The sequence below is a fragment of the Suricata suricatta genome, chromosome 16, assembly GCF_006229205.1.
Source record: "Suricata suricatta isolate VVHF042 chromosome 16, meerkat_22Aug2017_6uvM2_HiC, whole genome shotgun sequence".
NCBI classification, from domain to species: domain Eukaryota; kingdom Metazoa; phylum Chordata; class Mammalia; order Carnivora; family Herpestidae; genus Suricata; species Suricata suricatta.
The window spans coordinates 56,985,274-57,002,328 of record NC_043715.1 but is presented as its reverse complement, the minus strand read 5'-3'; the positions used below and the strand labels follow the sequence as shown (position 1 = coordinate 57,002,328).

Here is a 17,055-nt window from a genome sequence, read left to right as displayed (position 1 = left end):
GCTTGAGATTCTCTCTCTCTCCTCCTTTCTCTGCTCCTCCTTGCTTATGCTATTTCAAAATAAATTTAAAAATTTTTTAGTTCAAGTGAAAAGATTAAAGGAGATTAAGAATACATTTATCTTAAACACTGCGAAATGGCTAGAATTGTTGAATCATTACATTGTGCATATGAAACTAATATAACACTTTGATTTTTTTAAGAAGTGAAAAAACAATTCACAGAATGGGAGAAGAAACTTGTAAATCATGTATCTTGCACATAACTTGTATTACAACTCATCACATAAAAAGACCAACAAACCAATTAAAAATGTGCAAAGGACTTGGATAGACAGATCTCCCAAGACATACATTTGCCAACAAGCACATGGAAAGATTTAGCCTCATTATTCATTCAGAAACTTCAAATTAAAACCACAGTAAGGTGCCACATCAAACCTGCTGGAGGGCTATAATAAAAATAATGGAAAATAAGTAGTGGCAAGGTTAAGGAGAAATTAGAACCCTCATACACTGCTGGTAGGAATGTAAAATGGACCAGCCACTGTGGACAACAGTGGTGGTTCCCCAAAAATGTTAACATAAAATTATTTAGACTCATTTCTACTCCTACTTATGTACCCAAGAAATTGAAAACAGGTGTTTAAACACTAATATTCATAGCAACACTATTCACAACAGCCAAAAGGCATAAACAACCCAAACATACCCACGGAAGGATAAACAAAATGTAGTATTGCCACACAATGGAATATCCTGCCAAAAAAGGAAAGAAATACTGATACAGAACATGATTTAGATGAACCTTGAAAACATGTTACTAAGTAAAGGAAGCCACTCACAGAAGACCATATATTGCACGATTCAATTTAAATGAGACATCCAGAATAGGCAAATTCTTGAGACTGAAAATAGTTGTTGCCAGGGCAACAAGGACATGGAGAGTGAGTGCTAATAGGTATGGAGCTCATTTTTGAGGTTCTAAAATCAAATAGTTGTGATGGTTGCATACTCTTGTCAGTATAGACTAAGACCACTTAGTATATTCTTGATATTAAAGGGGTGAGTTTTATTGTATGTGGATTATATCTCAATAAAGCTATTAACAAAGGGGTTTGGGTCTTTGTGTATTTGGTTGATGGGCAACTAAAGAGAACTATCTGACTATGTGGGTACTAAAGAAGGTCAATAGAAGTATTGGAATCACTACTTGATTGAAAACAATTATTGAACTGTAACATATACACAGAAAAGTACATAAATGCTAAGTGTTGGCCAATGAATGGTCATGAACTGAACACACTTGTGTTACTAGTGTCCAGGTCGAGAAACAGTGTATCTAACCTCCTGTCCCCATCCTAACCTCTAGTACCCCGTGTTGCCCATCTTTGAACTTTATATAATGTCATATTTATCTACTCTCAAGTTTGGCTTGAGATTCATCCCAACTGTTGCTTATAGGTGTAGATTAATTCTGAGAGAATGAGAATGGCCACAGTTCTCTTATTTAACTTAGTAGATATTTCTATTTTTCAGGTATTATGGATACTTGCCATGTATGTATTTTAGTAACTATTTCAGCAAACTTATACATCAAATCTATTGAATGTAGACCTAGAAGTAGGATTTTAGTTATACAGAATGCCAGAACCTATGAAAGCCAAATATAGGCAAATCGTTTTGGAAAGTGGTTATACTGTATTAGAAACTAACTTCTATATTCTATCCTTAAGTTCACAGGAGATTAGGCTTGTGTATGAAAAATAGCAAAGGGGATGAAAGTAGACAGGTAAAAAAGTATATGGTCCCCTGTAGAATGAACTCAGTGATCCTGGGGAGCATAGAAACTCACAGTAGCAGTTCTATGTTGCACATTGGATTGTTCAGGGCATCACAGAGCAACTTCACATCATTGCGGGAGAGTGCTGTACCATTGAGGTTCAGGCATGTCAAATCTGGACTGTGAGTGAGCACCTCAAAGAAAAGCCCCTTGTCACCATCAAAGGTAGTATTATTTATCCTGCAAAAGAAAATTTGGGGGAGGTTTCATCCAACAAAACATGAGAACACAGCCTGAGCACCCGTTGTTTTTTTTATAGTTTTTTTGTCAAATTGGTTTCCATACAACACCCAGTGCTCTTCCCCACAAGTGCCCTTCTCCATCACCACCACCTCTTTCCCCCCCTTCCCCTTCAACCCTCAGTTCATCTTCAGTATTCAGTAGTCTCTCAGGTTTTATGTCCCTCTCTCTCCCCAACTCTCTTTCCCTCTTCCCCTCCCCCTGGTCCTCCATTAGGTTTTTCCTATTCTCCTGTTAGACCTATGAGTGCAAACATAATGGCATCTGTCCTTCTCCACCTGACTTATTTCGCTTAGCACGACACCCTCAAGGTCCGTCCACTTTCCTACAAATGGCCAGATTTCATTCTTTCTCATTGCCATGTAGTACTCCATTGTGTATATATACCACATCTTCTTGATGCATTCATCAGGTGATGGTCATTTAGGCTCTTTCCATGTTTTGGCTATTGTTGACAGTGCTGCTGTGAACATTGGGGTACATGTGCCCCTATGCATCAGCACTCCTGTATCCCTTGGGTAAATCCCTAGCAGTGCTATTGCTGGGTCATAAGGGAGTTGCACTGCAAAGGAAACAATCAATAAAACTAACAGGCAACTGACAGAATGGGAAAAGATAGTTGCAAATGACATATTGGATAAAGGCTAGTATCCAAAATCTACAAGGAACTCACCAAACTCCACACTCAAAAAACAAATAACCCAGTGAAGAAATGGGCAGTAGACATGAACAGACACTTCTCCAAAGAGGACATCCAGATGGCCTACAGCCACATTAAGTGATGCTCAGCATCACTCATCATCAGGGAAACACAAATCAAAACCACACTGAGAGACCACCTCACGCCAGTCTGAGTGGCTAAAATGAACAAATCAAGAGACTATAGACGCTGGCGAGGGTGTGGAGAGACCCTCCTGCACTGTTGGTGGGAATGTCAACTGGTGCAGCCGCTCTGGGAAACAGTGTGGAGGTTCCTGAGCATGCGTTTTGAACTATGGCCTCTAATTAGCTCCCAGACCTCTAATTTCACAACTCAGTCATGTAGCTTAGTGGTTCTCAATCTGCCAACCAGCCCCTGTGAAGGCAAAATCGTCCAATGTCTGGAGACATCTTCATTTTGCTGGGGTACGTGAGTGTGTGTGCTGCTGGCAGCTAGTGAGTAGGAGTCAGCAATGCTGACAATGTACAGAACGGTGCCCCACCATCAAGACTGAGACACCTCGATGAAATACCATCCATGTTAAAAACTGCTAAATTTGGATTAACACAATGTTTATTTTTCCCTCATGTAATGTTTCAATGCACATATTACTGATGTTTAGAGAGGAGGGTTTCTTTTAAGACAATAGATTTTTACATTGAAATCCCATGGGGATTATGATACATTGGTTTGGAGACTTAAATTGGGCACAAAGAACCTTTAAAAACATCCTTGGATAATTTTAACACAGAGAAAATATTACAACATCACCGTTCTACATCCTACTTCTCAAAGCATTGTTCTCGGAGAAGCCACATCTCAGCATTATCTGGGAACTTGTTAGAAATTCAGTTTTACAACTCCAGACCTGCTGAAGCAGGTATTTCCATTTTGATGAAGTTCCATTTTAATGACCTGACACTCCACTGTGTAAGTACAGACCTGACTGGCTTCCCTCTGTCTTGTGATTTCAACATTCCACTAGCAAATGGAGAATGCATATGCAGAAACCCTAGACTCTTAAAGGTTTTTGTATAAAAGTTATACTTCTGCTCATATTTTATTGCCAAGGAGTCACATACTCATATTTAGATGCCAGAGAGCCATGTACATGGACAACATCACACTATGGCAAGGAACGCACCTAGACACCTGTACCAGACCAATTCTCAGATGAATGCCACTCTTGTATATTCTTCTCTGGAATCCTTAAGCTCCACGTGCTGTCGGAGGGTAGTCTAAACTCCTAGACTAGGAGGGCTTTCCAGACAGCCAGAATCTCAGATCCTTTCATGCGCACCTCCCGCTGAGGAATGTCTATACATTTCATGGCAGGGAAACAAGCTAAGCCACACTTGAGTCTCTCGTGTTCCTTGAGGTCAGGACAGTAATTCTCACCCCCCATTTTATCCTTGGGATTTAGTAAAATCTGAGCTGGGCCTCAAAGGTTGGTGGACACAATGCTCCTTAAACCATGTTAGGAAGCAGCAGTGTGGTGGCCGCCAGAAGAGGTTCTGCAGTTGACCGACTATGAAGTTCAGAACCAGCTTTTCCCTTTCATAGCTTTGTGGCCTTGAGAGACACATTTTAATGTGATGAATGCAGAAAAAGATGACACAGCAAGAGAAATAGGCATGTGGAGCTCTGCTCTAGATTATAGTTCTTTGGTTATGCAGTTGGCCTCACCCAAAAGTGAGGTGGGACTAATTTGGCATCTTCATGAAAGACTCAAGTCTAGGTGGACCCCCAACTTACTGAAGCCTTTGAAGGTGGCAGCTGGGATGCCTCAGCTGATTACACAGAGCTACATAAGCTGACTCACTGAGGCTACTGTGGCTCACTTCGAGTTCTCTGAAGTGCTCGTTTGTGAGCACAGAGCAGACATCATGCCAATAGAGGATACTATATGTTGACCTGTAAGTAGAAAGGAAATGTTTTCCAGGATATTGTCAACCCAAGCAATTCATAACATAAGAATAAATAATTTTTTTGGATACAAGAACTCTGACTTAGCCCAACCTTTTACTAGAGAGAAGAACATCCATCAGGGAAGTCCTGAAATCATTATTCTCAACCAAAGGCAGTGTTGTCCCCTCTGCCCAGGAGACCTTAGACAATGTCCAGAGACATTTTTGGTTTTTACAGCTTATGGAAGGGGCACTTCTACCATATAATGGTAGAAACAAAGGATACTGCTGAACATACTACAATAGGAAAGCCTCCCCTCACCCCCCAATAAAGAATTATCCATCCCAAAACATCAATATTCCCAAGATTGAGGTCCCTTGCCCTATATATGGGCAGTTTAATAAAGAATACTGGGTCAGGACACGCCTGCTGCAAGTCACTCTTAAGTAATACAGCCTAGGCTCAAACCTAGCCTTAGCCACTTCCTAACTTGGCCAGCCTACATGATCTTTTTGCCCCAGTTTCCCCACCAAGTAACAGGATAAGATGTTACTTATGATTTTCATGAGCATCGAGTTAAGATTTATAAGATTTTTAGAATAAATTTTAAAAGGGAATTTTTAACTGAGAATTCAGGAAAAGATCTGAGTACAGTCCTTTGAGAATGATGCTAATTATAAGTACATACCAAACCACATTTGAGAAGTATAGGAAACATACACGGATTCTCATATTCGATTTCCACGATACTTCACAACGTAGTAGTTAACATTATTGCCTACATTTAGTGAGGCGACTTCAACAAAGAAGGGAAATCCCATGGACGAGGTCGTGTAGTTCATAAACAGTCACACCAGGACCTGAGCTAAGGTCTGTTTTACAGAAACAATGTGATCCTAACCACAATCCTATAATAAAAATGCCATCAGCAAAACCCACTGGAAATGGAAACAAACGCTGAAAAGATAACAGAAAGAAAGCAATTAGATGGACTCACGCAGAGTTGTCTTCCTTTTCCACTTGAAAGACCTTCTGGATGGTGACCCAGAGCTTCCTCAAGCTGGAGCAGTATCTTAGGCAGTAGGAAGAGACCTTCAAGTCCAAATGGTCCATGATACAGATGTTAACGTCTTGGAAGAAGTCCATTGCCCACCGCACAAAACCTTCATTCTGCATCTCAAATAGACAGTAAAATAACGCCAAGTAATCTATCTGTTTCTGAAGATGCTTGTTCTCACCAATGTCCTGCAAGACCTGGTGACACTCCTGCAGGGTCTCCTGGGACAGGTGGCGGCCAAACACTGCCTCCAGCTTCTGTTGTTCCTTTTCATTTAAAAGGCCAAATATGAAACACCCCAGCGAAATCCAATATGCCCTTTCTTTCTTTAAAAAGGTAAATAGCACTGTCTTTGTACATTTAACAGCTGGGTTAGGATGGTCAGTGTGGCTCTTTAGAAAATAGAACATGGCGGCACAGAACTCCTGGACACACACATGGAGAAACATGTAGGAGCTCTCTTCCTCCCTATATTTCTTAAGAACCTTTATGTCCAGCAACGTAGAGAGGTCAGAACCAAGTAACCCATTTCTCCTTAGATCCTCTTTATTGAACAAAAACCTGTCAGTACACATGCCCTCTGCGGCCAAGGAACACAAGCCCTTCAACTGGCGTTGGCCTTGCTTGTCTGGACAGCTAGCCCCCTTGGGTGTGAACAGGTTAAAGATGAAAGTGCTAAGAAGAGAGGTGGCACCCCAGCAGTTGAGGGCCAGGTCATTCCCCTTTTCCATTTCCTGCTTCAGACAAGTACACACAACCCAGCAAAGGGCGGGGATTTGGCAGATGGCAAACAAATGTTCGTTTTCTTTCACGAAATCCAAGGCTTCTGTGGCTGTACTCCGGTCTTGAAAATTAGAGCAGAAAAAGATCTTCTTATCGGTCTCACTGAGTCCCATGAATGATTTAATTTCTGGGCACTTCAACCTATCCTCAACTTCCAGGAAGTACACAGGTGAAGCAACTATGAGCAGGGAGGACTCGGGCAGCATCTTCTTCCTCAGCAAGCTGCCCAGGAGCACCCAGAATGGCAACTTCTCGGTGCAGTCGCTGCACAGATCCGACTCGGGTTCGCTCAGATCGCACTGCAGTTCTTCAAAGCTGTCAATGATAAACAACAATGTCTCTGGTTGGGATAGGATCTCCACGACAGGAGCGGAGGAGTCAGACCACTCTCTAGAGATTAATGTAACCAAGCTTGCCTCTTCCAACTGCTTCATTTCCCGGCAGCATAGGTAGAAAACGTAGGAGAATCTCTCCTGAAAAAGCTTGCCTGCTGCCCAGGTCAACATCAGCCTGATCATGAATGTTGTCTTCCCAACCCCTTGAACTCCTTTGAGAAGCACTGTCCGTGCCTGTTTCCCAGTTTTCTTGGGAGCAAAAAAAAGTTCCAAGTTTCCACATTCTTTCTGGGTGAGTATAGGATTTAAGTAATCTTGACCCCTGGGGATAGATTCTCTGAGCCACATGTTGTTGAATTTCTCCTTTATGTGTGTTTGGTACAATTTTGTGTGTCCTGAGTGAGAACAAGAGGGAAAAAGAAACATACAACACAACCAAGTTAAATTCAACATTCATCATATATTATATATACTTTTTGACCTTGCAATTTTTCTTCTAAAAATTCATGTTCTTGGGATCTGTAAACTTCAGTCTGTAGGCCAACGCTGGACAGCAGCCTGTTCTGTAAATAAAATCTCCCCGGAGCACCATCATGCTCTTTGTTTACATGTTGTCTACAGCTACCTTCCCACTATGAATGGCAAGAGTAGCTGTGGCAGAGACAGTAAGGGAAGAAAAACAGTAACAAAAAAAACCTCTGCATATTGGAACACTTGAGAGGTTTTTGTAGAAAGAACCCTGAACTGGGGCACCTGGGTGGCTCAGTTGGATAAGCGTCCGACTCCTGGTTTTGACTCAGGTCATGATCTCACTGTTCAAGAGTTTGAGCCCCAAGTCAGGCCCTGCGCTGACAGCTTGGATCCTGCTTGGGATCCTCTCTCCCTCTTTCTGCTCCTCCCCTGCTCACACTCTCTTGTTCTCAAAACAAACAAACAAACATTAAGAAATAAAAGAACCCTGAACTCAGAAGTTCAGTGGCCTGTGTGGAGGTCTGGCATCTGCTGCTTGTAGCTCTGTGATCTGGGGAAGGTAGGAATGTCTCCAGGGGTTAGGTTTCTCATTTGTAAATGAAGGTAAGGCTGACCTTCCTTATATAGGGAGATTGTGAAGATCACAAGCTACAAGAGACCATGCATGTGGGACCATAACATATGACATGAAAGAACTCAGAATATGAGGAATTTGTCAGATTTGCACTTCAATTTGGAAAGGGATGATAATATCCCGTGGTTGAGCAGGAGGACACCACAAGTCACCATCGTGTCTTATAAGCCTAATTTTCTATCAGGTTCTGAGCATGACAGGATTTGCATAGCATTCCTCATGCCCACAATGATGCAGTAAGGTAGAGAATTTGCTCCTCCTCCCTCCCTTTTTAACTGAGTTGTGAGGGGCTCACATTTCAACAGGACCATGTATTAAGTGTCATTGAGATTCCAACCATTATCTGCCTTCAAAACCTAGCTACCCAATCTGAAGGCCAATTCTGCCTTCTGTTCCAAAATATATATTGGAATGACTCTTTCAACATGTTCTATGTCCAACAGCATGTTCAAATGACCCAGATTAGGGAAGATTGGCTTTTGGTAAGGTTCGACTTTCAACCCTCACTCTAGAAAAAAAAAATTACAAGAAGGAAAGTGAGGAGAAGCACACAAAGGGAAAATGCAGAAACTCCTAAAACACTTCCAAGATGACAATAAAGAAATGTAGAAATTGTTAAAACACAGACACTATTAATAATTTCATTCACCACTACCAACAAAAAGTACCCAAAATTTGTTTTAGTGTCTATTATTCATACCACAAGACACTTGTTTAAAAATATTTTTTTAGATTGGAAACAGAATCCTGTTGAATATGTATTTTTAGTACCCTTGTTCCCTACTGAAAAATGTAGGTCTTCTTTCTGTGGGAAGGGAAGTTAAGATCTGTGCTTTCCAATGTGACAGCCACTAGCTACACGTACCTACTCAGCAACTTCAGTGATACTGGTGTAACCAAGGAACTAAATTTCTAATTCAACTTAAGTTAATTCAAATGTTAATAGCCAACATGTGGCTACCATATTGGATAATACTATATGTATTTCCAGTACAAGGTGCTCATCTTCAGCACTGCTGAAATTTTGGGCTGGATAATTCTTTGTAGTGAGGGCCTGTCTTGAGCATCTGGGATGTTTAATGTTTAGGAGCATGCCTGGTCTCTAATCACTAAATGTTACTCCCTATCCCCAGTGGAGGCAACAAAAATAACTATCAACAAACATGGCCAAGTATACCCTAGAAGGCAAAATCGCCCCCTATTGAGAACCTCTGCCAAGATTAACCTAACATACAATTTTAATGTGATACTAAAAATCAAAGATCATGGAAGAATATGGAGACAAACATTTCAGTAGAAATGACCTCCAAGTTCTAACTTTTTATTGGGCTCAGAATGGGGACACCAAAGGATTCAGATTCCAAGTTTCCAGTCAATAGTGTTCCTGAGAACTGAAAATACTAATGGGAAGAACTCTAGAACTAGATTTTTTTAAACTAGGATTTTTGCCCAACCTTTGACACTTATCTATTCAGTGGCCTTGATGGAGTCAATTACAATAGAGAAAATGGATTATCGTGACTTGAAATAATTTCTATCATGTCTCATCAAAGAATCAAAGATGAAACTCATCTTAAAATACAACTTAAATAATACACTATAGGTAAAGTTTATTGGAATGTGAGAGATTTAGCTGAATATTTTTGCTCCATTTTACTTACTCTTCTCTTAGAGGAGAATTTGCCTTCCATAGTAGGGTGGACATTTATTTATCAAGGGTATAGAAAGGTCATAATAGCATAAGAGTAGACAGGCTTTGGAGTCAGGTAGACCCAAGAGTATTATCTGAAAAAATGCTCCAAGCAATGGAAAAATTATGATTATATAGTTATTGAAATTTCCACATTGTAGAAAACATAAGACTTAAAAGATCGAAAGACAACATTATGAGAATATTTTTCCATATTTTAAGTTACCTAAATTAGTGACTTTTAAAATACCCAGAAGTTTTAGAATAAGACAGTTTTATTATAAAGTATATAAGAAAATAAAAAGACTTAGGGAAGTTCTAGAGATAAAAAAGAACCATGAGTGGAGACATACTAATCAAAAGAAAACTTTTAAAGGTAATTAAGAATACACTCCATTAGAAAAAAAATCCATAAACTGACATGTATGGTTGGGAGATTAAGAGTATAATTAAGTTGGTATTTTACATTTGCAAAAAATCACCAACCAACAACACTGGATTTATACTTCACACTTTATACCAGGATAAATTCCAAATGGATAAACTATACAAATATTTAAAAAAACTAAACTATATAACTCTAGAAAACATGTGGAGATCACACACACACACACACACACACACACACACACACACACACACACATACATTTAATTTTGGCTAGGAAGGGTTTTTCTGAATGCCAAATCAGGAAGACATGTGAGAAAGATTGGCATTACCAGAGATGGAAACTCTCAAATTATCTTGTTTCAGATGAGGGGTTCCACTAGAAACAACTAGGAATTTTGGGCAAAGGATCTTAAAAATTATGAGAAATCAGAGTGCTGGGGTGGCTTAGTCAGTTGAGCATCGGACTCTCAATTTTGACTCAGATCATGATCCCAGAGTTGTGGGATGAAGCGCTGTGTTCGGTTCTACACTGAACATGGAGCCTACTTAAGACTCTCTTTCCCTCGGCCCCTACCCCTACTCATGTGCCCTCTCTCACTCTTGCTCTCTCTCTCCTCTCTCAAGTAAAAATAATTTAAGGGGCGCCTGGGTGGCTCAGTCAGTTAAGTGTCCAACTTTGGCTCAGGTTAGGATCTCATGGTTCATGAGTTTAAGCCCCACATAGGGATCTCTGCTGTCAGCACAGAACCCACATCAGATCCTCTCTCTCTGCCTCTCTCCCAGCCCTGTTCATACTGGCTCTCTCTCAAAAATAAACAAACATTTAAAAAATTAAAAAAGAAAAACTTAGGTGAGGTCACTCAAGAGCCATGAAACCAGAAAGTTCTTTGAGAAGCTAAGATTCAGAAAACAGAGGGAAAGGCCAAGAAGAAGAGCTCAACATTTGACTGTTTTCCTTAGGGCATTTTCCTCTAAAAAGGCTGCGAACCTGAATAGACATTGGGGCTAAAAGGCTAATAAGCCAAGTCAAACTCTTGCAGGTTCAAGTGGTTGGGAGACAAATGATGCGTTCAGAAGTTCCGCACATGTCAGGCATGAGGGGATGCTGGATGGACCGTCTGGGAAGAAGGGGAAACTAGAAACAAGCTATTCTTCACAAAACACAGCCTGGCTTTGAATTATTTCTATCTTCATTATTAAGGACATATTCCTCTCACTGCTGCCAGAAGCAATTCCAGTTTATCTGGAAGAACTGATCTTGCAGAGCCTCAGTCACCTCTGCAATGTATTCTATCGAAAGCCCAGTACTCAAAATTTCCAGGGATGCCGGGAGACAAAAACCACAGACCAAAACAAGGAGGGCAGGGAAACACAGTAGAAAAACACTAATTTTAATATCTGCCAGAAAATGGACAGAACTTAAAATGTTCAATAAAAAATAAGATAGGAAGGAATGAAAGTATAAAAAACAAAGGGAAAGTATATCCATAAAATAGACTGGCTGAGTTTATGAAATCAATAGATGGGTTTGTTAGCAGATTGGAAATAGCTGAAAACAGGACCAGGGACTAAGAAAATTAGAAATAAATATACAGACTAAAGCACAGAGAAGTGATGGAGACACAGTGTAAAGGTTTCATATGTGTCAGTGGAGTCCCAGAAGAAGGGAGGAAAGAATGGGCTAGAAGTGATATTTTCATACAGTGGCTGAGACGGAGGAATGACGAATGCTCCCAGGACACAGGTGCAAGCATCTCAACAGCACCTCAGGCAGGTGCAAGCCCCTCAAACAGGTATAAGCACCCCAAACAGGGAGAACACAAAGCCTCATCTATGCCCATCTCGGTAAGGAGCTGAACGTTGAAGACAAAAATATGATGGTAAGTCAGAGGGCTGTTTCCTACCACTGATACCTTAAATATGCAAAACAAAGTTAATGCCTTATACCAGGATACAAGTGACCCTTGGATCACTTGTATGAAGTTGGGACATACATTCCACTGGCATTACAGAAGGAGAGAAGAGTCAGAAGAGACTCAAATGTAATGAGGCAGACTTCAAGAACTGGAAGACAGATGTGTCCAGATCAAAAGCATCTTTCAAGTGTGGAGCAGCAGGAATACATTCCCATCTATACAACATAATATGAGGTTCTGGTTACAAGTCCATGGTATGGATTGGAAGCAGACAGACCAGAAGCTGACTAATGTTACAGGTTGTATCATCAGAATGGTTCAACATTACCCAATGGAGTGAGTGCTTAATCTTCAAAGCAACCCTCAGTCTCTTGCACCAACAGGAGCAGAGGAGCAGAAGTGTGGTGACAGGGATGATCTGGAGCCTGGCTCTCTTCTGTTGTGGTGAAGCCCTGGAGGTATCCAGAAGCCAGTACATGAGGCTCAAACCCCAGACACCCCTGAGGAGAAAGGCAATAGCTCTTTCTTGTCTACCACACAGCATGAAGTTGTGTAGGGGTGCAAAGGTGTGCACAGGAAGGCACATGTTCCCACTGTGGAAGATCCAGGGGAGGCTGACCTCATGCAACCCACTATGACCACAGCCTATGGTGCCATGGCCACGGGCAAGAGGTCACCCACCAGTTTAACCCTTAGAGGAAGCACCTGCCTGGCATTTCAATCTCCAGAATGGTCCTCCATCACTTGACAACTTTGTTCAAGGAACTCAGGTGCCAGACCTCAACTCAAGGTGCAGTATTATGTCTTGCCTTGTTAGGTGGTAAAATTGGGAAGGAAGAGCCTGGAATGTCCTAACCTTAAGTCCCTTCCCTACTTTGCACCCACAGATATGGCCCCCTAGCTCAATACTCTGCTTACTAAGGAGTCAGGCATAATTCATGCTTATCCCCGAGTAGTGGGTTTCAGTTCCCTAAGCAGTCATAGAATTATTCACATTCACATCCTCCAGGGATTCGGGGGACACCCAGTTTCTCAATACCACTAACTGCCTCCCACGCCCATGGCTGTTCACTCTGTTCCCAAGCACGGTTGTCATGTGGCCCCGTGTGGTGTGTGGTACCCTCCTACCTCACGCTCTGAGTATGTGGCTGAAACACTGCTGTTGACTTCATCTGTTCGGTGTTGGTGGCTATGGATTTAGTCATCTTCATTACCTAATCGGTGGGAGTCCTTTCCTCAGCAGCAGGGTATAAAAAGGAGGCAATTAAAACAGGAGTCCATGGGATCTCTCCACAAGTATTTTGTTTTATCCTGTCCCCTCTGGTCTGGGTTCTGGGACTGCATGGGGTTGGGAGGCAGAAGATCTCAGGTGTGAACCTCTGTTGGTCCATGGATCTGCCCTAGCTCATCTCTGATGTGGCTTGACAATGGGATGTAGGACTGCCACCTAGAGCCAAGCCCAAGACTGTCCCACCAGTGTCCCTCTAGAGATTACGTGGTTCTCCATCTTGTTAGACCCAAGGCCCCCCTTTTGAATAATCTTGTGTCATATCTCCTTTTCTAACCTCAATGGAGGTGGTGCACCTGGATGGCTCAGCTGCTTGACGGTCTTAACTCTTGATTTCAGCTCAGGTCATGATCCCAGGGTTGTGGGATTGAGCCTTGCAATAGGCTCCATGCTCAGCATGGTCTGCCTAATATTCATTCATTCATTCATTCATTCTCTCTCTCTCTCTCTCTCTCTCTCTCTCTCTCTCTCTCTCTCCCCCCTCCCTCTCCCTCCCCCATTGCCCCCATGTGTGTGTGTGTGTGTTGTCTCTCTCTCTCTAAAAGCAAAAAGCAAAACAAAACTAATCTGAAAGGACATTTGTGCCTCATTTAACTTTCCCATAAATGTAAGTAAAAAGTTAACATGATATCCTAACTGTAATTATAAAAATGAAGTAAAATTTACTTCATGTGTTCCAGTATCTAAATGTTCCAACAGGGCTACTGTAAAGATGTAATGAAGTTGCCAAGAGCCCGCATTATACGTGAATATGATACACACAAATACAAATGGTGGTAGTGGAAACCCAGAGGTCACAGGAAGTGCTATTTGGGCAGATGAGGGTGTAAAACGGTCAACAATTCAATAAAGTACTGAGCAAAAGACACTCTCTCCTCAAAAAATATGTTGGCCCCTGAGATTCTACTAAGTCATAGCTTTTCTGATATGAACTATTTCTTGCTAAATATTAAAACAAACACCTACATGACAATGATTTAGAAATCTCCCCGAACACTGGCACCCTATGCAGTCTCGAATAAATACACTATCATACCGGTTAGCTCAGGGCACCACCCACAATAGATGGGGTCATTGCTAATAGGCCAAATCCATAGTTCCTACAGTACATCACCTTGGAGTTTCTGCTTCGACACAAGTTCTCTGCTTAGGACAAAATGACTGGTAATCCAGACAGAAGTGCAGTACAGGTTGAGACAGGATATCCACCCACATTTTACCGCATCTAACCATGAGGTTCTAAGTAAGCTATTTTCCCACTTACAAAGGTGACACTGACCCTACTGTAGGTAGAGACCATTCATCAAAATCATGGCATGATCTTCATTATAAGGAACCTGCCCCCATCCCACAACCCTGGACTCTCTCACCTGTAATCTCTTTCTTGGCCTTTTCACAGAGATCTTTTCTATTCATCTTTTTAAAGATGTTGAAAGTCACATTCCATGCTTGCTGTTTTCTGTAATGCGTCATCAGAAGGTTTGCAAGATCTTCCCGTGTTGCCTTCTTTATTTCAGTCCAGGGAATGAGATTGAGTCCAAGCTGCAGAGGCTCCTGCTTGAGGAGCTCCTTAAATTTTCTGAACTCATCCTTCCTGAGCTCCTGCAGGTACCACATCAGGCCAAAATCAGAAAAGAAAGATGACGCCATCCTGACCAGGAGAGAGTGTCAGTCTTCAAAGAGAGAATTGCCACGAACAATAAATATATGGAACTTGTGAAAAACTCAGGGCAGTACCAAGCTGTAAGAAAAAGAAAATCAATTGGAATAACTAAGTTTTTGTATAGTACCTTGGTAGTTTGGGGGGGGGGGGGCGGGAATAGGGATGAGGGCCGGAAGTTCTTGAGACCAGACTCCTCTCTTCTCACCTTTTATTGAAATGATCTTGAGAAGGAGGACAGTAAAATTCAGCATGAGTAAGAAATTACCCTCAAAAGAATTTCTTCTAACCCTAATTCTGACAATGGTTGGTGCAGACACATAATAAAATGTATCCAATATTAGTATCCAGGAAAGCACTCCTGATGAAAATACAAAGATAAATACCTGGTATAAACCAGTTGAAAAAAATAAGTCAAATCTGTCCCAACAAAGGCTTCCATAGTTATAGTATCTGATGAGTTCATCTTTAAGGCAAAAATCAAGATTACACATAGTGGGATCTTTACCTAATATTATATGAAACAATTATTCAGAAGATTTGATCATCTTAACCTATATTCACCTGACATATCCTCAGTTTCAATGCAAACAGACTTACAAGCAGAGAGAAGTTACATTTCTCTCAGTAGATAGTAGAGGAGGGATGCCCACACTAACATAGTCAGTTGAGTTTTGACAAAAGCACAATGCAGAAAGGATTTTTTAACAACTGGTGCCGGGACAATTGGAAGTCTATATGGGAAAAATATATAAATTCAGATCTCACATCTTAGGCAGAAATCAAGTCCAAAAGGATTACAGACCTAAATGTTAAATTCAAAACTATAAAATTCTGGAAGAAAGGATAGAAAAAAATCTATAGGACTTTGGGTTTGGTGAAGACATTTTCCAATACAGTATAAAAAGCCTGGTCCATGAAAGAAAAACGATAAGCTGGATTTTCCTTTGTTCTGAGGAAATCTTGTTAAGATAATGAAAAGCAAGCTACAGACTGGGGGAAAAGTTATTAAAATTTTATACCTGATAAAATATTTGTAACCAGAATATACCAAGAGTGCTTAAAATTCAACAAAAAAATAAATTCAAGTTAAAAAAAATAGGTAAAAGATCTAAACAGATACCTTACCAAGGAGGATACATAAATGGCAAAAAAGATCAATGAAACCAGGAGCAGGTTCTTTGAAAAAATAAAATTGACAGACCTTTAGCCACACTCATCATGGGGAAGAAAAGAGGATCCAAGTAAATAAAATCAGAAATTCAAGAAGAAAAGTAACAACTGATACCATAGAAGGACAAAAGATTACAAGATAATACCACAAAAAAATTATATGCCAGCAAAGTTGGCAACATAGAAGAAATGGATACATTCCTAGAAACATGCAATCTCCAAAAGTGTATGAGGAATAGAAAATCTGAAGAGATCAATGACTAGTAATGAAACTGAATCAGTAATAAAAAAACTTCCAATGAACAAAAGCCCAGGACCAGATGGATTCACATCCAGGACCAGATAGATTCACAGGTAAATTCTACCGAACACTTAAAGAAGAGTTAACACCTATTCTCCTCAGACTATTATAAAAAACAAAAGAGGAAAAAAGCTTCCAGATACATTCTCCAAGGCTAGCATTACCCTGATGCCAAAATCAAAGACACCACACACACACACAAAAAAAAAACCTATAGGGATAATATCCCTGATGAACATAGATACAAAAATCCCCCAAGAAAATAATAGCAAACTGCATTCAGCACTACATTAAAAAGGCTCACTCGGCACAACCAAGTTGGATTTACTCCAGGGATACAAGGATGTTTCAATATTAGCAAACCAACCAAGGTGATACACAACACTAATAAAACAAAGGATCAAAATTATGATAATTTCAATAGATGTAGAAAAAGCATCTGACAAAATTCAACATCCATGTATGATAAAAAAAAAAACCATCAACAAAGTGAGTTTAGAGGTAACAAACCTCAACACAATAAAGATCATTCATTTAAAAAACCATAGCTAACACCACACTCAATGGTGAAAACCAGAGGCTTCCCTCTAAGATCAGGAACAAGACAAGGATGTCTGCTCTCACCATTTTTAGCCAACAAAGTACTGGAAGTCTAGCCATAGTAATCA

At 40.7% G+C, this 17,055-nt stretch overlaps 1 protein-coding gene across 1 annotated transcript in view; it reads right to left on the bottom strand.

Moving 5' to 3' along the window:
- NLRP4 (NLR family pyrin domain containing 4) overlaps positions 1-14,903 on the bottom strand; it is a 31,341-nt gene extending 16,438 nt beyond the window's left edge. The window contains exons 1-4 of the mRNA XM_029924571.1: positions 14,624-14,903; positions 5,687-7,259; positions 4,537-4,695; positions 1,854-2,021 (exon numbers count right to left, since the gene is read on the bottom strand). Coding sequence (XP_029780431.1) covers positions 1,854-2,021; positions 4,537-4,695; positions 5,687-7,259; positions 14,624-14,903 — 2,180 coding nt within the window. The remainder of the gene's footprint in view (positions 1-1,853; positions 2,022-4,536; positions 4,696-5,686; positions 7,260-14,623) is intronic.
- Between the last annotated feature and the right edge of the window lie 2,152 nt (positions 14,904-17,055).